The 21,431-nt window shown below is 33.3% G+C and overlaps 2 protein-coding genes across 4 annotated transcripts; both read left to right on the top strand.

Moving 5' to 3' along the window:
- The first annotated feature begins 68 nt into the window (after positions 1–68).
- On the top strand, positions 69–5,141 carry LOC117228315 (uncharacterized). 3 transcript variants are annotated; one of them, XR_013035026.1, is made up of 7 exons: positions 69–635; positions 2,788–3,034; positions 3,119–3,160; positions 3,220–3,355; positions 3,415–3,574; positions 3,659–4,243; positions 4,320–5,141. XR_013035026.1 is itself a non-coding variant. In XM_076527228.1 (6 exons), the coding sequence occupies exons 1-6, from the start codon at positions 506–508 to the stop codon at positions 3,859–3,861; spliced, it is 753 nt and encodes a 250-aa protein (XP_076383343.1). In that variant the 5' UTR covers positions 69–505; the 3' UTR covers positions 3,862–5,141. The 3 variants fall into 3 exon arrangements, 2 of the variants coding, with proteins under 2 accessions (XP_076383343.1, XP_076383342.1); XM_076527228.1 differs by having other exon boundaries at positions 2,953–3,034; positions 3,659–5,141; XM_076527227.1 differs by having other exon boundaries at positions 3,659–5,141.
- Positions 5,142–5,806: 665 nt separating this feature from the next.
- On the top strand, positions 5,807–20,167 carry l(3)80Fj (lethal (3) 80Fj). The gene is made up of 13 exons (XM_076527249.1): positions 5,807–5,876; positions 5,956–6,058; positions 6,651–6,846; positions 6,957–7,296; positions 7,361–11,174; positions 11,373–12,858; positions 12,940–13,576; positions 13,648–13,992; positions 14,054–14,244; positions 14,317–14,528; positions 14,932–15,185; positions 15,327–15,548; positions 15,655–20,167. The coding sequence occupies exons 1-13, from the start codon at positions 5,862–5,864 to the stop codon at positions 15,781–15,783; spliced, it is 7,944 nt and encodes a 2,647-aa protein (XP_076383364.1). The 5' UTR covers positions 5,807–5,861; the 3' UTR covers positions 15,784–20,167.
- Positions 20,168–21,431: the final 1,264 nt, after the last annotated feature.

Genomic DNA, 21,431 nt, shown 5'->3' with positions numbered 1-21,431 from the left:
TAAAATGTTCAAATTAAAAAAGTTATGTTATTGTATTATGAGTTGGCATTCTGAGAATTCAAGTCAAAGAAGCCGCGTTGCGTGCCGCATTATATGTCACAGATAAGCAGTTCAGTATAGTAGGCTAGATGGCAGCAGGGTTTCTTTCATGTTTATGATTGGTCATGTCGTATCAGTTGCGTATGCTGTCCTTTATCCCTACTCTGCTGAACTGCTCATCCGTGACGTTACGGACGGAATCACGTGACATTTGAGCGAATTCACGGCAACGGTGCGCACACTGCTAGGAATACGACTGCATTCAGCCCTCCTGATCCATTCGGTTGCATTCAGTCAGGGGCAGTTGTATTCAGCCTTAGTTTACATCGGTTCTTTTAAAACCAGTCTCTGTGAAAAACCACTCGTAATAGTGATCAAGATTATATGCACAAATTATCGAAGTGCCCAGCACAACCTCATCAAGAAATCGTAGCTGAAACGCGAAACCTGGAACAGTCGAATACTCATGGATCCTCCGCCAGCTCCAGGCCCATGGAATCAACAAACGAAGAAGTCAAGGAGGGATACAGATCCCTATACCGCTAGGAAAAGATCGCTCTCTTCCAAATCCAATCACGCAGTTATCATGAGCACAGGTACAGTAGCCCCTGTTCCTATCTACCCTTACATTCAAGAACCATTTTCTCCCTATCCACAAGAACGTTTTTATCTTCACCATTTTACTGTGCATCCATCTTCGCGCAGTTGTTTTAGAAAGAAAACGGGAGAAGCTCGAGTGAGACAGAACGAAACTACACAGACGAGAAACCTAACCCATCTCACTTTACCGTGCTTGCGGTTTCTCTCTTTTCGTGCATTCGTACCTTTGACACTACGTGAAACACATGGCGCGATATTCGACTTGTACTTGTCGCTTTATAATATTCTCGACCATCGTATTTGCGAACGATACTCAGTGCACATTGAGATATATTTCGATCGTATATGTTTGTAGGATATGTTTTGATAAGTTGAACAGGATTAAGCTGAATGTTAACGTGAGAAAACGAATGGATGTTGATTTTAACTAACAAATGTTTATATTGCTTGGTGCATACGTCGGGTTTTTAAATGAATAGTAAAAACTTCATTTCCTTTTTTGAAGTTGTTGAAAATATACGCTACCACCGATTTCAATGATCTTGGAATATGTTACAAAGGGTGATATTCTGAACAACTTTTTCCTTTTCCATTTAGTGCCGCTCGGTCTTAATTACCAAGATACAGTAAATTCTTCGTAATTGACGCTCAGGCTGTACACAAAAATGGACAATTTAGGAAGAGGAAATACGATTATTCAAGCCTTGCGGCTCGTCTTTATAGTTATCGATTGTCAACAACTATGTATAAAAACGAGCCGCAAGACTCGAATAATCGTATCTCCTTTTTTCAAATTGTCCATTTTTGTCCACGATCTGAGCGTCAATTACGGATAATTTACTGTATTAGGGAAAAACTGTTGTTACTACCACATTGAATTCTCTCTATACGTGCATTACACGTTACCATGTGTGTAAGCCGGCAGCCGCCGCTCATCCATTGTTTTCTCTCAAACACGATGATATACTTGGAAGATCAAATGTAGAACGTAATCAGAGGTTTGAGACAGGTAACCTTGGAAAAAAACTGTAATTAATATGAAGGTACCGCCAACACCTGAAAATCACCTAATATACACTCACTAAATGCTAACCACAGATGGAAAATCAGAATCAATCCCGTAAAAACAGAAGCAGTCATTCTTTCCCGTAAAAAGAAGGTATCCACTAACCACACATAGTAATTAATAACCCAGCAAGAAATTTGGTACGAATTTGGCATCGACCATTGGTGCCAAATACCGAGCCAAGTGCGGAAACGAATGGATCAGTGTTTGGCATCAATAGTTGGTTGGAGGCTAACTGTTCATGTCAAATCTAGGCGACCACGTTAGAACGATACGTATTGTTAACACATTGCGGACGGGGCTCTGCGCGTTCAACACGCCCTCAAAAACCGCACATTTTCGAACGCTCCAAAAACATGCTTGGCAAGTAACAGGAAGCGGATACGCACATTTTTAATTTGCATTTAGTATTCTTAAATAATACTATATATACATAGTTTATATATCTGTTTATTATATAAGATTTTTTACATTTTAACTATTATTTATTATACAAATTTGAATATTGATTTAGAGTGGCTATAATGACTGATCATTTCTACATGCTTGGAATGATTCATTTGTTTCGCTAAAATTACTTAGGAATGCGGGAGGCTTCGTTACCATGGTTACGTAACAGAAATATTTGCGGCTGGTTGCTTGTTGCCGATTAAATAAAAAAAACATGAAAACGAGATATCTCGTGACCCGTCCGGAACGTTCAATTTGTTAAAAACGAGATATCTCGTGAGCCGTCCGCAATGTGTTAACTCCTAAAGTGAAAATGACGAGCCTCGCCCGCCAACATTTTCTGTGGCAACTAGAGGCAACTGTGGCAATCTAGAGTACCCGAGATTTCGGATTAAAATCGGATCGGGTATTTTTTTCAGGTTCGGGTCGGGTCCCGAAATTTTCGGGTACTCGAAGTTATATCAGATCCCAAAAATTGTTGGGTATCCGAAATTCTAAAATGGAATCGGGGAGGTATATTTAGTCATTTTATTAGCTTTTCCTGATTCTGTATCATCTGCAAGTATTTTTTTATATACATATATTTCTAAAAAAATTTCTGGACTTATAAACACTCCTTAATCTGCTTTTAGCATTTCAGATACCCGAAAATTCTCGGAGTTCGATTTCAATTCGGGTACGCCGAAAAAATACTCGACCCGATTTTAATCCCCGATATATCGGATACTCGCCCATCTCTACTACACGCACATCTACTTGTCCATCCCCTGCACATATTTATAGTAACCACTTCTTAGGTAGAGACAATACAGAGAGTAATAACCACATTGGAGCAAAACTCGATAATATGCTAGGAATGCTAGAGAAGATAGCAAAAAGGTAACTTGCACGCTTTTCTTTTACTAAAATAACAGTTAAAATTACAATTTATAGTAAATGATTATATTTCTATTTGTATTGCAGCAAGATTTGTGAAAGACTAACAAGTGTAGAGTTGGAAATGAAGTAAGTATAACGTCCACAGCTGTTGTTAAGAAATTATACAATTTACTTTTTCTTTGCAGGAAGATGAACGAATTTCTCTGTAGAAACCTGGAGAAGGAAGAGGCCTACAATGATCAGAAGCCAGAGTGTCTGCCTCTCCGAACCACAGAAGAGGTAGACAGCTTTGGAAACTCCTCCACAGAATACAAAAGTGTTGTAAGTATATGCAATTATGCCATTGTTGTATATGTATTAATGTTTACTTATATTTTTAGGTAATGTACTTTTGTTATTTAGGGGGAAATAATCTAAAACAGGCAACCAGTATCTGTTTTAGAGAGGCAATCTGCGATAGCCTCCTTGCTTCTTACACGTGGTTTGGCACGGACGCGTGCCAACCACTGTACAAAACAAAAATTGTGCAGGCAATCTATGGTAAAAATTACTTATTATTACTACATTCGTACAGTAATATTAATATGATTATTGAAATAATCTTTGTATAAAACAATGTTGCAGATGCTGCCTGCAAAAGTAAAACATTTCCAAAGCCCACTCGTTGGGATTTTCAGGAATCGATGCGAGTGGTACTCAGAACGGCAAAGGAGCGATTCAGATGTAAGGACAAGAGGCAACGACGAGAACGGGCTCATACGACCACAGCCGCCACCGCCACCAGGACCACAGAATATTGGGGCCAAGAGAACCAAGAGGATGTTTAAAAAAACAGCACTTTTCAGTGCTTCAAACAGCATTTTTCAGTGCTCCAAACAGCACTTTTCAGTGCTCATTATTTTAAATAATTTTTACGCAAGTTGCAACGTTCAATAAAGAACTTTTATAAATCCCTGTTACTCAACATCAGTATGATAATTAAGTTTTTTAATTTAAATATATTTCAATAATTTTATGAAATATATGAAATTTAAAATAATGAAATGAAACTTATGCCGAGCTACTAGAGAGCTACCGCATGATAAAGCTGTTTTTATGTTTAGAGATGGTTAAGCAGTAGAAGACAAACGACGTTTGAGGATTCCACACCACACCGCTGGCAGTTATTCAGCTCAAGATCGTGTCACAGGCAAATTAAAAAAGATCGAAGTATTTCTTTTAAGCCAATTAATTAACACAAATTACAGAATCACCATCGAGTTTGTTGGTCTTTTGTATGTTGCAGATACAACTAGCATGGGTGATCCAGTTTCACGATCGAAAGAACTTCTGAGGACAGTTCGTCCTTAATCATACGTTGAATAAGTGTGATCTGGCGATATATACGTTCAGAACATATCTCGATATAGATTGAGCATTGTCCGTAAATACGTTAGACGATGTGGTCGAGAATTCTACGAGGCGACAGTACAAATAAAATATCGTGCCGCGCGTTTAAAATGGAGTGCTAGGTGAATGGATGCGCGATAAGAGTGAGATTGCAACTACCCTAAAATGAGAGAAGCTATTAGTCTTCAGTGCGATGTATGACTTATGTATTTTGGATATGTGGTTTTGTTGATGTTGTGCTCTCTTGCTCATTCACCATTTCCTCTCTTTGTCTTTGGCTGTGAGGGCAGCACTGTTCGGCAGTGAAACATCAGCCAATCAGAGTAAAGCAATTTCTATATCATACATGCGTTTAGCATCTAAACTGTGGCCCGAACGTCGTTCATGAATATAATATAGGCACTACATATGTACATACATACTACGTCTAATTACTTATTGCCTTTGAAAATTATTATTTGTATGTACAGTGTGTGAGAGTAAGATAACATTTTATTTGTACTACTACATTGCCATCTAATCTACTTAATAACTATTAAATTAACACATCTAATTAGATTACACCTATACATATATATATAGAGAGAGAGAAAGTTTTTTTATGGAAATTATAATGTTTGTGTACTTTTACATTATGCAATTATTTGATGAATTTTTCATAAAAATGTATTATAGTAATATTACAAATGCTATTAAATAAAATTCGATGCACTTTTAATTAACTATTGTCAATTCATTGTCTTCCAATTTATAGTGAGTCCATAAAACAAATTTAAAAATTAATAGACAAAAATTAGTCTATTTAATCTAAAAAAAAAAATAAAATTACACTAATATTTAAAGCACCTACAAACAAAACAATACTTTTTTTTCTAAGTATAAGAAAATTGAATACTTTTAAACAATTTTACACTGATTGTCTGACCAATTGTTGACATCATTTATTGCTTTATGTTATATGATAACTAAAATTAGTAACAATTGATGAAATTGTCAAATACGATGAAAAAATGATAATTAAATCCTCTGTGTATTAAATTTTTGTTTCTTCTGTTTAACAGAACATTTGAAATACGATTATGTCATCCGAATAATGTCATTATGTTAAATTAAAGAACATTTAACTATAATGAGAGTTATATGTACATACTTATGATCGGATGTAATTTTATTACATTTTATTACTAACGATTTAAAAATTTGATATTTGACTATTTAAGTGTAAAAGTCTATTGATATTATTATTCAAATTGATCATTTACAAAGTAAGATTTGCACAAGTAAAAACGTGCATATATATTACAGTTGGTTAATTTTAATATGATATAGTACATACATACGTATTGTATAATACATACATATGTACATATATGTTATTCGTAGAAATAGGAGTTTTGTAAAGGGTGGCGCTTTAAGCCCGTCCGGTTTTTGAAGAAATATGGCGGATGTTGAGGTGAGTCTGTCACGTGGAAGTTAAGAAACCGTATTATTGTCTAATAATTACTAATTATTAATCACTGATTTTGTTACAGTTATTGAAAGCACTGAAAGATCTGCCAAATCGAGTTCAAACCGCTAGTAAAACTGAGCGGCGAGAAATTTTGCAAAATGTCGTCAATGTGTTGTCAAACCCTGGTAAGGAATGATAATTCATATATTTGTGATAAATAGTTATTCATTTTTTGATCGAAAGCATCTACTTGCACACCAGGATGATAATACTGTTATCCATAAGTATTCCTTATGATATGTGTAAGAAAATATATGTTTTGTATAACATTATGCAAGTTAGTATATGCAGAATTAATATACAATATTGTTTACTCAGTTGCAATAATTTTACTTTCGTTGCTTGTACATGTCTAATTCATACAAATTTAGATATTAGTTATAAAAAATCTTAAATGTCATAAAGTAATTATTATATTATATTGCATATATGTCATAACTAATAAGCAATTTAGCAATTTTAATATTATCTATTGCACAGTGGGTTGTGCACTAAACATTTGATTATTATTTTAATAGTGAATCTATAATTTTTATATTTAATAGTTAATTAATAATACAAATTATTAGAACAAAAGTATTGTATCTACATTTTTGTTTAATATAAGAGGGATAAGTATAGTAAGATATAAAATTTGTTACAAAAAATTAAATAAATAATTTTTGAAAACATTGACTAATTGATTATGTCATTTAAAGAAATATTTCTTTATTTTAGGCATTAATGAGAAGATTGTTAATGGAATTTGCAAATCCTTATCCCTCACATTACACAGATATAAGGATACTGCTTCCCAATCTTACGTGAAAAATTTAATTGTGGAATTGTTAAAAAAACAAGCCAAAGCTACAGTTAAGCATATGACAAATGTGATTGTAGAACATGCTACATGGCATAAGACTGTAGTTCCTACGTATGTATCTTTCATATTGTCCTACTGTACACACTCATTTTGAAATTCCATAATTTCACAACTATATGGTTATCCTTAATTAAATATTAAACAAACGATTTCTTTTTTAGTTTAAGCACTGCTTTGACAGCATATCTAGCATTAAAATGGTCAACATTAGTTATTCTACATGGGTATAAAAACAATGCAGATATTGATATAGAATTACCAAAACTAATTGAGGCACAAGCTGATTTAAGCGCAGCTGCTTTGGCATCTATGGATACAAAATTGTCAAGAAAAGTGTATGCATTATTAGCACATCAGTGGTCAAATATTAAAGATATAGAAACAGCATATGTCGAAACATTAGCCAAATTTGAAGTTGGAAATGGTGTAATTGTCCTTGCCAGTTTGCTTACAAAATACTTAGTTATTGCTAAAAAAAGTGAACTTGTAGGAAAATTGAAGGTAAATTCATTCAACATTAAACCAATAATTGTATAAATACAATAAATATTTTCTTCTTTCATAGGTAAACATCATAGATGGTTTTATAAAAGTTACTATTAGCTGCAAAAAAAAACCAGATTTATATGTTGTTGATACTGCTGTACCTCTTCTACGTAGAATAACTCATGACGAATTTAAGAGTCAATTACTGCCAGCTTTACAAAAAGCTATGTTAAGAAATCCAGAAATTATTATTGAATCTGTTGGTCACATTCTCAGTGGTTTAAGTCTTGATTTAAGTCAGTATAGTCAAGAAATTAGTAAAGGATTATTTGCAAATTTACACTCTAAGGAAGATTTTGTTAGAGATGAAGCTGTTGGAGCTTGCCGAAGACTTGCTTTACAATGTTCAGATACTACTGCTTTGGAGAATTTATTAACATCTGCATTTGCTGTGTTTCATGGATCAGAAGGAAAACTTACTGTTGCAACTCATAAAATTTCGGTTTTACAAGGTGCTGGCAATCTCAGTTACAATGCAGCATCAGGCAGTGGTATTCAAAGATTGGCTGAAATTGCTTGCAAACACTTCATAAAAGTTTTAGAATCTGAAGTTCATGAAAAAACTTTAATTCATGCACTTGAGATGATGACCTTATGGTCAAATAAATTTGTAAATAATGTTCCAAAGTATGTAATTGATGCATTTAAGGAAGGAATGAGTGCCAAGACTTCGACTCCTGCAGTGCGTTATGCTTACATTAAACTCTTTTTCTCTGCACCTGTAGCTTCTTATTCTGAAATAATAACACCATTACTAATACAATCAATAACGAAAGCTACACAGCAAAGTACACAACCAGCTGCAGTATCCGAGGGTTTAGTAGCTGTTTACTTGCTACTGAAATTTGTCCTTGCTAATCAAGTAGAAAACGATAAACAGACTACACTGTGGAATGCCATTGATGATCAAATATTCTTTTCAGAAAAATTTCTGATGACATGTGGTGACGACACTTTGTATCATCTCATGTTACTCTGTGAAAGACTTATTACAGAATTTTCAGATAGATTAAATGAAAAAGCTTTGAATGGCGTTTATAAAGCAGTTGTAGTATGTGCGACAGCTCCAAAATCGAACATTAGAAGACGCTGTTTCCCATTTGTAAAAAGAATTGTAAACGGTTTGAGTACAAATTCTCCTGCACAAGAGCTACTGATGGAGTTTAATAAATATTTAGGAACTGTAAAAATTAAATCTGAAACTGAGAAAGATAATAAAGATGATTCGTCTCCTGGAGAAATAACTGGCAGATGTCTTGCAGATGGGTTGCTTGCCATTTGTTCTGGTTCATTTTTGCTTGAATTACCTACTATGCAAATGACAAGAGATGCATTGATACCATCGCATCATCCTGCCATCTTTAAAGCAATGCCAAATTTGTGGTATAAAATTGCAAAGAATTATAATCTTATTCCAAAAGATTTTCTATGTTCTTTCAATAGCGAAATAAAAAAGATGCTGGTACAAAATTTCAAATCCGATGCTAGTTACGAAAATGCTTTAACAAAAGTGGTATCTATTGTGCCAGATATTATATTGCCTACAATAGTATCAAATGTTACAAGTAAACTTGATGATTCAGAGATTTTGAGAGTCACTAAAGATGAATATTTTACATATCTCACTCCAGAGGGAGAGTTGTATGACAAAAGTGTATTACCGGCAAATGATGAAAATGATATCTTGAATTCAATGAATATGAAAAGGGAAAGTAAAGCGTATTCATTCAAAGAACAGCAGGAGGAGCTTCAACTTAGACGAGAACTGTATGAGCAGAAAAAGAAAGAAGGAAAAATAAAAGAACCAAAATTAACACCCAAACAAGAAGAAATCATTAAATTACAAATGACAAAAGAAACTGCAATTCGTAAAAAACTGACTGAATTAAAATGTAAAATAGACAATGCTGTATCTCTAGTTATGTGCGCAGTTAAAGGTAATGAACAAGAATTTTCTTTTTATTTGAAAGATCTTTTGCCACCAATTTTGAAAAATTTGGGATCACCATTGGCTGCTCCTGCAATGTCTGAATTATATATTTGTTTGAAAAATATAGTGAAGATTAGTAATAATCCAGTATTAGGTGTTCTGGTATCACATGTCACATTGCGACAGTTACAACCGCAATGCGATCTAGACCCCGCTTGGGAAGAAGAAAATCTGGATACTGCAGTAAAGAGAACATTAAATCTTTTACACACAACTACGATAAAACAGAAAAAATTATTTTCAGCTCCTGCATTTTGTTATATTTTTCCATTTATAAAGAAAACTTTATTAACTTATAAAGATGATGGCATGATTGTACAAGGACTACAGATAATACAGGAACATGCTAAACAAAGAGGAGATTCATTAGATTTAAGAGATATGAGGCATCCTCGATTACTTCCACGCAAACATATGTTTGACTTATTAATAGAATTGATGGAAATAACAACTGGAAGAGTACAGACGCATGCTGTAGCAACTTTGTTAGATGTTGCTCAATCTGGTAGTGGTCAACCAGGCACTACATTAACTACTAGTGAAGATATAGATTCCTTAATTGGAGCTTTGCAAAACTCTTTATCTACAATAAGAGATGCAGCCTTGAGAGCCTTAACAGTCGTGAGGCATGCTTTTCCATCTCAAAAAGAAGAACCTATACAATCACTTCATCTTATTAGAAGAATATGGATCGCTAGATTTGATATTTGCGATGAAAATAAAATTTTGGCTAATGAGCTATGGTACTCAGCAGAGTTAGTAGCGCATGCAGATTCTCTTGTTAACGAACTGATTCAAGACATAGCACATCCTGTAGAGCCTATACAACAAGCTGCTGCTTGTGCTTTGGCACAATGTTTGTCTAGTGTCACTAATCTTGTACCAACAATTTTGGATAAATTATTGCAGCTTTATCAAGACAAATTAGCTATGATTCCACCGAAATTAAATGATTTTGGTCGCGTGGTTGAGCAGCCTATTGACACTTGGGGTCCGCGACGAGGTGTAGCACTTGCATTGGCTCAATTAGCATCTCTTCTTACGGCTGAAACAGTACTTAAACTTGTGCAATTCTTTGTTTCGACCGGCTTGGGCGATAGAAATCAGGCTGTTCGCACGGAAATGCTAACTGCTGCTGTAGCTGTTGTTGATCTTCATGGTAAAGCAAACATAACTTCATTATTGCCTATTTTTGAAGAGTTCATGGACAAAGCTCCAAAAATAGGAAGCTTTGATTCGATCAAACAGTCAGTTGTTATCCTTATGGGATCATTAGCAAGACACTTGGACAAAGATGATCCACGTATTAAACCCATTGTCATGCGATTGATCGCAGCTCTTTCTACTCCATCTCAACAAGTTCAAGAAGCTGTGGCTAATTGTCTACCACATCTGGTACCTTCTATCAAGGAAGATGCCCCAAAAATTGTGGATAATTTAATGGATCAGTTATTAAAATCAGACAAATATGGTGAACGTAAAGGCGCAGCTTACGGTTTAGCAGGTATAATCAAGGGTATGGGAATACTTGCGCTAAAACAGCTTGATATTATGACCACATTAACTAATGCCATTCAGGATAAAAAAAATTATAGGCATCGAGAAGGTGCATTGTTTGCATTTGAAATGTTATGTACAATGCTTGGCAGATTATTCGAACCATATATTGTTCATGTATTACCACACTTGCTGCTATGCTTTGGAGATTCGAGTCAGTATGTTAGAGCTGCCACTGATGACACAGCTCGAGTGGTTATGAGCAAACTTTCTGCACATGGAGTAAAACTTGTTTTACCAAGTTTACTGGCAGCATTGGAGGAAGACTCGTGGAGAACCAAAACGGGTAAATGATCTACAATAGTTTCTAACGTTTAACAGTAGAATTGCCAGATGGATTCTTTCGGCTTGATTTTTTGCTTTATAATTATTAAAAACATAAATAAACTTTTCTGAATGCATTACGACAATTTATTTAGAAAATTAATTTCAACATTAATGTATTAGTTAGAGTCCGAAAGTTACATAATTCTTATTCTTTAAGGGTCGGTCGAACTATTGGGTGCAATGGCATATTGTGCTCCAAAGCAATTAAGTAGTTGTTTACCAAGTATAGTTCCAAAACTCATTGAGGTACTTAGTGATTCACATACCAAAGTTCAAGAAGCTGGTGCAGAAGCTTTGAAAGTTATTGGAAGTGTAATCCGTAATCCAGAGATTCAAGCTATTGTACCAGTCTTGTTGAAAGCTTTACAGGATCCATCTCATAAAACAGCAACTTGTCTTCAGACTTTATTAGACACACAATTTGTGCATTTCATCGATGCTCCATCATTGGCTCTTATAATGCCTGTGGTGCAAAGAGCATTTTTAGATCGTTCTACAGAAACAAGAAAAATGGCTGCTCAAATTATTGGAAATATGTATTCATTAACTGATCAGAAAGATTTAACACCGTATTTGCCAACGATCATTCCTGGCTTGAAAACGAGTTTATTGGATCCTGTACCAGAAGTACGAAGTGTATCTGCAAGAGCATTAGGTGCTATGGTACGGGGAATGGGAGAATCCAGTTTTGAAGATTTACTGCCTTGGTTAATGCAAACACTTACGTCTGAAACAAGTAGCGTAGACCGATCAGGCGCTGCACAGGGTCTTTCAGAAGTCGTACGAGGACTTGGGGTTGAAAAACTTCATAAATTAATGCCTGAGATCATTAGTACAGCAGAAAGAACGGACATAGCTCCTCACGTAAAAGACGGTTATATCATGATGTTTATTTATATGCCAAGTGCATTTACAACAGAATTTACACCTTATATTGGACAGATCATTAATCCTATTTTGAAAGCTCTGGCTGATGAAAACGAATATGTCCGTGAGACTGCACTTAGAGCAGGTCAACGTATCGTTACCCTATATGCTGATTCTGCAATTATGTTACTGTTACCGGAACTAGAAAAGGGACTCTTTGATGATAATTGGCGTATTAGGTATTCGTCAGTGCAATTACTTGGAGACTTATTGTATCGAATTTCTGGTGTTTCGGGCAAAATGTCAACAGAAACAGCCAGCGAAGATGATAACTTTGGAACTGAGCAATCGCATTATGCCATCATCAAGGCCCTTGGTGCAGAAAGACGAAATCGCGTTTTGGCCGGATTATATATGGGTAGATCAGATGTTGCATTGATGGTACGTCAAGCTGCTCTTCATGTATGGAAAGTCGTTGTTACAAATACTCCAAGAACATTGAGAGAAATATTGCCAACGCTATTTACACTTTTACTTGGTTGTTTGGCTAGTACGAGTTACGATAAAAGACAAGTAGCAGCTCGAACTTTAGGAGATCTTGTTAGAAAACTAGGTGAAAGGGTATTGCCAGAGATCATACCTATCTTAGAAAAGGGTCTGCAAAGTGATCAAGCTGACCAACGTCAAGGTGTATGTATTGGTTTGTCAGAAATTATGGCAAGCAAAAATAAAGATATGGTATTAACTTTTGTCATCAGTTTAGTGCCAACAGTAAGGTAATTAATTTTTACATAAAACAAAATATATTTTTAATTACTATAATTAAAAAGAAATTAATAAAATGTAATTCATTTTAGAAAAGCATTATGCGATCCATTACCGGAAGTTCGGCAAGCAGCGGCAAAAACTTTCGATGGTTTACACTCAACAGTAGGTGTCAGAGCATTAGATGATATATTACCAGCGATGTTAACGCAACTGAATTCACCGGATCCTGCAGAAGCGGAGAACACGTTGGACGGTTTGCGCCAAGTAATGGCGATCAAATCTCGAGTTGTTCTACCGTATTTAGTACCTCAATTAACCACTCCACCTGTTAATACAAAAGCATTGTCAATTTTGGCAAGTGTCGCGGGTGAAGCGTTGACGAGGTATCTCCACAAAATCCTGCCAGCTTTATTAACTGCTCTCTCTAGTGCTCAAGGAACACCCAATGAGGTTCAGGAATTAGAATATTGTCAAGCAGTTGTTTTATCTGTTACTGACGAAGTTGGTGTTCGGACAGTTATGGATCAACTTATGGAGGCTACTAGAGCAGAAGATCTATCCCGACGACGAAGTGCAGCTGCTTTACTATGCGCTTTCTGCCGAGATACTCGTGCAGATTACAGCCAATATGTTCCTCAGTTATTGCGAGGACTTATTCATTTGTTTACAGATGACGATAAGGATGTACTACAAATGAGCTGGGAGGCACTTACTGCCGTTACCAAGGTATTTTCGTTATATAATTATTTTAAATATTCTTCTTAGTTAACGTAATCACTTTTAATATCCACTTTTAGACCTTAACATCAGAGCAACAGATTGCGCATGTACAAGACATCAGACAAGCTGTTCGATTTGCAGTATCAGACTTAAAGGGGCAAGAATTATTGCCCGGATTCTGCTTACCAAAGGGAATTACACCAATTCTTCCAATATTCAGGGAAGCTATATTAAATGGTCTACCAGAAGCAAAAGAACAAGCAGCTCAAGGACTAGGGGAAGTTATAAAATTAACTAGCGCATCGGCACTACAACCTAGCGTTGTACACATCACTGGACCATTAATTCGAATTCTTGGAGATCGTTTTAATTGGAGCGTAAAGGCAGCTGTTTTGGAAACACTTGCAATTTTGCTTGGCAAGGTAAGTTAATTAAATGATACTGGAATATTTACAAAACTAATAATTATGTGGTTTTGTTTAGGTTGGAGTAATGTTGAAACAATTTTTGCCGCAATTGCAAACTACATTCTTGAGAGCATTAAATGATAGTAATCGACAAGTGAGATTGAAAGCTGCTTACGCTCTAAGCAATCTTATTGTGATCCATACGCGGGTAGATCCATTGTTCACCGAACTTCACACGGGCATAAAAATCGACGATCCAGCTATTAGGTGAGCGAATTTAATATTTGGATACTTGCTCATTAATGACCAGCTTCATTAATTTTGAAATATGTTATTCAGGGAAACAATGTTACAAGCTTTGCGAGGTGTACTGACACCTGCTGGTGACAAAATGACAGACCCAATGAAGAAACAAGTCTTTTCTACTTTAACAAGTATGCTTAGTTATCCTGAAGATGTTACAAGGAATGCTGTAGCTGGTTGTTTTGGAGCATTGTTACGGTGGCTTAGTCCAGATCAACTTGCAGTTGCATTTAATGATCACTTGTTTTGTAAGTTTTTTACATATTTAGTAAAATTTATAATATAGAATATTGTAAAGAGTTGTTTCCAAGGTAATTTTTGTGAAATACAAAATATAGGATATAGAAATATACATTATAGAATATACGTACTTTTTTAAATGATTATTGTCATTAATAATTCAGTTGGAGATTGTCTCTAAAGTTAGGTTTATAAACCATATTCGATCGTTTATCTCGAGATCCGTAAATTGTACATGAAATATTTAAATGTATGTATAACTTGTGTATTTTTAATGTCCAATTTGCCCATATTAAATAACAAGCATTTGTAAATTTGTTTTGTAATATGTTGATCCATTGTTGTTACTTAGAATATTTACATTCTACTATAATTAATTCTACTATTTCATTATTATTGTCTAAATTGTAGGTAATGACACTAGTGTTGACTGGATGCTTAGGCATGGGCGTTCCGCAGCGTTATTCGTTGCACTAAAAGAATCACCGACAACATTATATAATAGTAAAGAGAAGGATCGTGTGTGTGCGGTTATACTTTCGTATTTAGCAGCGGATCGAGTACAAATAGTTATGAATGGCGTACGTGCTTGCGGTTACTTGTTTCAATATCTTCTGAATGAAGGACAACCTGTACCTCAACAAATCTTGTCGCCATTTGTGAGGGTGAGAATATTTAACAAAATTTATGCATTTCGCACTTTTGAAGATTTCAAATGAAGATTTGAATGAGACAAGAAAAATGATAATTGATAACATCTAAATAGTGAAAATTGCTTGTTACCAAGACTCAAATTTCTTTTTTAGTCTATGAACAATAATAGCAATGACGTAAAACAATTATTGGCTAGAGTTTGTATTCATCTGGCTCGTAATATACCTCCCGAAAAGATGTCACCGGAATTACTTAAGTCACTTCTGCCCATGTTAGTGAATGGAACAAAAGAGAAAAATGGTTACGTGAAAGCTAACAGTGAACTTGCTTTAATAGCGGTGCTACGATTGAGGCAAGGTGAAGAAGAACATCTGGTAAGTTGGATCTTTATAAAATATTTTAGCAATACGAAGTAATTTAAAATTATCAAAACTTCGGAACCTAGTTGTGTTTAATAACTTATGAGAACATATTTTGCAGCGTTGTATGACGTTCTTGGATGTTGGAGCAAGGGAATCCCTATCGGACGTAGTGAGCAAAGTATTACGCAAAGTTCTTTCACAGCCCGAATGCAAAATGGAAGAATTAGATGATACTTTACTTACGTGAGAGATATTGTACGTTCTGGGGCTCATTAAACGCTGCATCCCACCTAATAATCGTACTATCCATCATTATTCAATCAATTTTTATAAAGAGACTTACTGTTCGTGTACTAGTTCCTTAATAAAACAGTTAGATCAGTCGACATTGTATCTCGATAATCAATTAAATAATGTAAAACGTCACAATCAATCAATGGAATTTATGTTACTTACATTAAGGTGTCCCGAATACCAAATAATTCGAATGGTAATTGTAGATACTTCTGCGCAAAATAGTTTTTATGGTCGTCGTATTGATAATACCATTATTTATAATTTGATTGTCATTGTACGAAAGTTGTCTCGAGGAAAGCCCACGTTTGTAAGCGAAACAATGGAAAGTGATAATGTAAAACGGTTCCATAAAAAATACCAAAATTACAAAGACAATGTGAGAAACGAAGCAAACATCAGTAGCGATGCATATTCACGACACATTCACTTCCTATATGATTTCTTTTGGTATTTACATCTCATATTACGATTGAAGATGAATTATTTTGTTCATATAGATATTCAAACATCTTTCAACCGAATTATACGGTTGTATCCATTTTCTATAAAAACCTAGTTGTTAATCAGCTCTAATTTAAAAAAAAAAGTAGGCGATTCGAGCAAAATATTTACTTGCTATCAAAGATTCTAATAGTGCCACGCTCTATCGTTGTGCATACACGATGCATTGTCTTGTATTGTAGTTATATACATCGGTATATAGTTTATATTTTAGAATTACGTATAGAAATTGTTGAATCGGCTTAAGCCGTTCCATACTGCCGTGATACTTCTAGATCCATAATCAAAGTGTCTGCGACTACAACTGTACTTTATTTTGAACACGAAACTATAATAGTTCGCTCTTCAGTTTGTTCTATCACTGCTCATAAGTTATGAATGTGCGTATTCTGTACATACATGTTTCCTACTATATGTTATAATTTAGTAAAAAATGTATGCACTTTGTACTTTTGTATGTAAGATTCTGAAAAAGCCGCATAAACACGTGCTCTCATCGTGACCTCCAAGTCAGGTCTTTATACTCTTGTTTCCTAAATATGTCTTTATTTAGAAAAACAAGGATCTAAAAATACTGTTTAATTGATTAAAAATCGAAGGATAAATAAATATGAATTGTAACGAAAATGTAACACATGCAATACACCTTTCATAGTTGATTAAACAATATTATCTTGACACATATACAATATTCGATGACCATATACTGCAATTTGCTAACAATGTATATTATACTGTTTCGTAAAAACACAAACAGACGATGATATCATGGACAAGAAGTAATGCGTAACCATTGTATTCTAGGTGAAAAGAATTACACTTTGTAAGCGATTTATTCGCATTCTGTCGTTTTTCCTCTTGTGCCCCAGGACTTTCAAGAATATGTGTCGGGCTATACATGAAAAGGAGGATCGGATAATACTGTATGATTCATTATGTAATGATGTGTCGTGAATTCGCTCGTTTCGAAAACAGAAATTTCGTTACTGCTCGCTTAAGACTGAACTGTTCCATCCGTGGCCGTAACGAGAGCCAACTGCCACACATTTTTTACTTTTGCGATGCTTAATGGATCGATTTCTCGTCTCTGCTTGTTGTAAAATTCGACGTTTTCATACGCAACTATTATAGTTTTGTCAATGGACACATTATTAGTAATAAACTAAATTACTAAATTAAATTAAATAATTAACTTATAATTAAGTAAATTACTAAAGTTTTATTTTATGTAGTATGCTATATTAGCTGATTAATTTTTGTTAGTTTAAAAACACAATGAACATTAGAAAACTCAAGATTAACAAGCGTATTCGTGTCACATAGCTTTGCGTTTTCGTTTCCATAATTTTTTTGTGTGCAATAATTTATTAATATATAATAGTGTTTTGAATTAGCCACGATTTATAATTTCTATTATTTTTCCTCATTCCTTTTTAAGGGACTGTGAAGTTGTCGATTTGTTTAAAAATGTGAGGTATGGAGTAACGGGTAATTAAAAGGTATGACGGATACAAATTGCTGTTAATTTCAATCTGTCAGATGGAAATACAAGAGGATTGACGATATTTATTATATTTTAAATTATGTTTTTAGCATCTAAGAGCAAAACAGTGGCTCAGCGTATAAAATTTATTCATAGCATTTGAGTAATACATTTATGTTTGTTAATTGTGTATACATAAATGTATGTGATATAAATAGAATATTACGTTAAAAAATAAGTATACCTATTTATATTTTAACAGTTCTCTTTTTAAGCTTGCTTTGAGTAAACCTATTCTTACACGATTATTCAAATAACAAATCGAGAGACTTTCTTAAAAATAACGCATCAGTTATTTAGCTGCTTTCTTCTTTATTGTTTATGAACAAAATAAAATTGTTTTGCAAACGAAAAATATATAAAACCTAAATGAGATAATGTTTTTGGTAAAATTTAAAATGTTATGAATTAACGGTTTTTTATAGTTTATTTTAGATATGAATATAATATATTCAATTGTGGAAGGAAAACCAATAGTTTTATGTTATTTTCAACTATTTTAATCACTTTGCACGATATTCATTGTTTGGCGCTTTGATTAAATTCACGGTTTTCCAATTTTGTCCACAGGAGTATTAATAATCTTTATCTACGGATTGTGTTAAATCCACTATTTATTTTTTAACAAAGTACTATTCTATACATACTATTTTATAGTAATTTAATTATAAATTGTTACTTTTTCAAGCATTCGCTTTCATTTTCTTTTCTGCATGCTCGCTTCTTTCCTTATACAAAGAAATTGTTTAGCCGCCTCTAATATGATTTCATAAAATTCCAGAAACGATATCTGTAAGAAGTAATTTCTATACTTTAATTTTTGTATTGTTTTTCGTTTTAAACAATATGTTACAAAAAAAGGAATGATTATTCATGTGATAACAAGTCACTTCTTAATTTTCAAATCATTAGCTTATTATTAATAAGTTATACCAGTATAAAGTTGTCCATTCAAATATTCGTATAATTTAAAAAGTTAATGGGAGTCAGTTATTTTGTATAATTTATGATTTTCATTTAGTATTAATGTTATTGCAAACTATGAAGTTGTGAAAAAGAATATAATTTTGCTACTAAAAATTTTCTGCGTTTCCAGATCTAATTAACCACAAATGATTATGTACATTATTTTGCTGTTATTTTAAACAATGTATACAGTGAACTTAAAACAGAATAGTAAATGAAAATAAGGGAATTTCAAACGTGGGACAAAAATATTTGTTTGATTTGAGAAAATATTGTTGTAAAATTAAACCTCGTAGTCCATGTTGATGATGATACCATTATCAGGGTCTTTCACACCGGAGCATACTGATGCTATAATTTCGAACATCTTCGTAGCCCCTAATTCTTTAAAGATTAATAGTCCGTCAGCTGTTAATGAACAAAAGCAATAAATGCTCTACCAATTCGGTATATAAACAGTGACGATGTATTCGCTGTGAATCTAAATATAAATCTAAATCTTTTCAAATGTGTATTTAAATTGTTCTTTCTCGATAATATCTTGTAAACAAATAAACATAGAATAAAGGATACAAATCCATGAGTTAATAATAGTGTAGTACATAAATGAATTTATGCGCCTCATTTACTTATTAGAACTATAATAATTCTTTATGTATATTCAGTACTATTATAATTTACAAAACTATATTTATAAACTAGTCTTTAAAGAATTGTTTGAATGTGTGTGGTACACTTTCTGAGCTGCCATCTCTGAATGGCCTCGCAGTTTGTCTTTGCCAAGATACCAAAAATTAAAGAGAAAGATACGGAAAAACACTTAAAAAATGGTTGAGATTAGGCTGAGTTATTAAATTATATTGATGTTTCCGGAATGTATCGTTACAAAGTTTGATTTCACATTAGTGTTAGCAAAAAATGATCTCTTTCTCGTTTGGAATGATATACCTGAACTGTGTATATCTGATTCTTTCTTTCTAGAATATAATAATAATAAAAATATAATGCGTACTTTGGTTACTACCATAGTGGTTTGATGTACTGGTTTCCTGATGCGGTACCGTGAAAATGTCATTGATTTTTAATAGGTAACTCATTCTATCACCTATCGATATAGCGTTGATTCCATTCGGAAAGTTTTCCGCCATTTTGCCATGTACCGAAGAAGGCTGCGAATACTCTGTACCTACATTATTTATGTATTTTAATATAAAAATATTATTTTAGCAATTAGGCTCTAAGAAATAATCAATCAGACGACGCATGCATACTCCGAATATAAATGTTCAGTAACATATAATATAAATAATCCATTTAAAAATTTTACACCTCGTTTGATTTACCCGACTGTATATATCCATTTTTCGAATACGTTATTAACCTGTTAAATTAATCATTTATCTTTTTCAAATGAAGTGCTCAGAACATTAACTAAAGACATGGAACACTATTTTATTTAATACTCTATTATTATACGATAAGTCATAAAATATTAGATCAATGCAGAAAGTAATGGTCGAATTTGATCGCTTTTTTTACACTTTGCAATTTTTATCTTGTATATTTTACTATTTTATCATTGTGTATTTAACTATTAAAAATTAAAATATACAGACGATTGAAATCGTTATAATTAGACTGCATTTTATGCAAAATTTTGGAGCATCGATCGCAAGAAGTAGGAATTACATAGATACTCATTTATTTATTTATCAACATAAACAAATTTAGAAATTCTTCTGATATTATCATCGTTTTCAATGGTACAAATAAGTAATGAATAAATGAGTCCTGTTTTATAGAATGCATATTTGATCGATTTTCACTTCAATTTTTTTGAAAACTTATTGTTAGATAAGTGGTCTGGTTCTATTAGACCGTAAATGTAAAACATATACCAATTTTTCCATGATCAAACAATCTTATACCTATATACAAATTCAAACTTTGTGTTATTATCGTATTAAGAAATAGTAGTTTTTACCTTCTGATATAGACGTAGCTCGAAGAAGATTTTTTGCCGAACATGGATATCCGATGCTTTGGTTCAATTTGAATACGGAACTCATAGGTAACAAATTTGTGTACTCACGACACAAACTGCCTAATAGGAAAGATTTGATTAATAACCAATAGCAGCGTTATTATTGACTGTAAAATAGAGATGACTTTTAGTTTTTTAAATACAAAACAGCATATATATATATATATATATTGCACTTCATGTGATAAAAAATATATATGCTGTTTTGTATTTAAAAAACTAAAAGTCATCTCTAAAATCATCTCTAAAAAAAAGTCATCTCGGAAAATAATTCAGTTATAAATTTTATTACACTCCGTGGTCTAATTGTTGCCGATTAAATAAAACTAATTTTTGTTCAATGAACACACTAACACGCGACCATAAAATAAGCAAAAGTTTCATTGACGAATGATTTTCAAGAGTTCGTGATTCTTTGCAGGAAGGGAAGATTTTAGTGCTTTTATTATATTTCTAATATATATATGTAATATATATATAATATAATAATATAATATAATATAATAAAATATAATAAAAATATAATAAAAGCACTAAAATCTTC

This window comes from Megalopta genalis, chromosome 17 (genome assembly GCF_051020955.1).
Source record: "Megalopta genalis isolate 19385.01 chromosome 17, iyMegGena1_principal, whole genome shotgun sequence".
Taxonomy (NCBI): Eukaryota; Metazoa; Arthropoda; class Insecta; order Hymenoptera; family Halictidae; genus Megalopta; species Megalopta genalis.
Note: the sequence above shows the minus strand (reverse complement) of the source record. Positions and strands in the feature narration are given on the sequence as shown.

Bases quoted from the DNA above. Each gene is read 5' to 3' on its own strand.
- LOC117228315 (XM_076527227.1), top strand. From the start codon at position 506: ATGGATCCTCCGCCAGCTCCAGGCCCATGGAATCAACAAACGAAGAAG. The intron at 3,035-3,118 runs GTAACTTGCACG...TTTGTATTGCAG, and splicing joins CTAGAGAAGATAGCAAAAAG to CAAGATTTGTGAAAGACTAA. The intron at 3,161-3,219 runs GTAAGTATAACG...TTTTCTTTGCAG, and splicing joins AGTGTAGAGTTGGAAATGAA to GAAGATGAACGAATTTCTCT.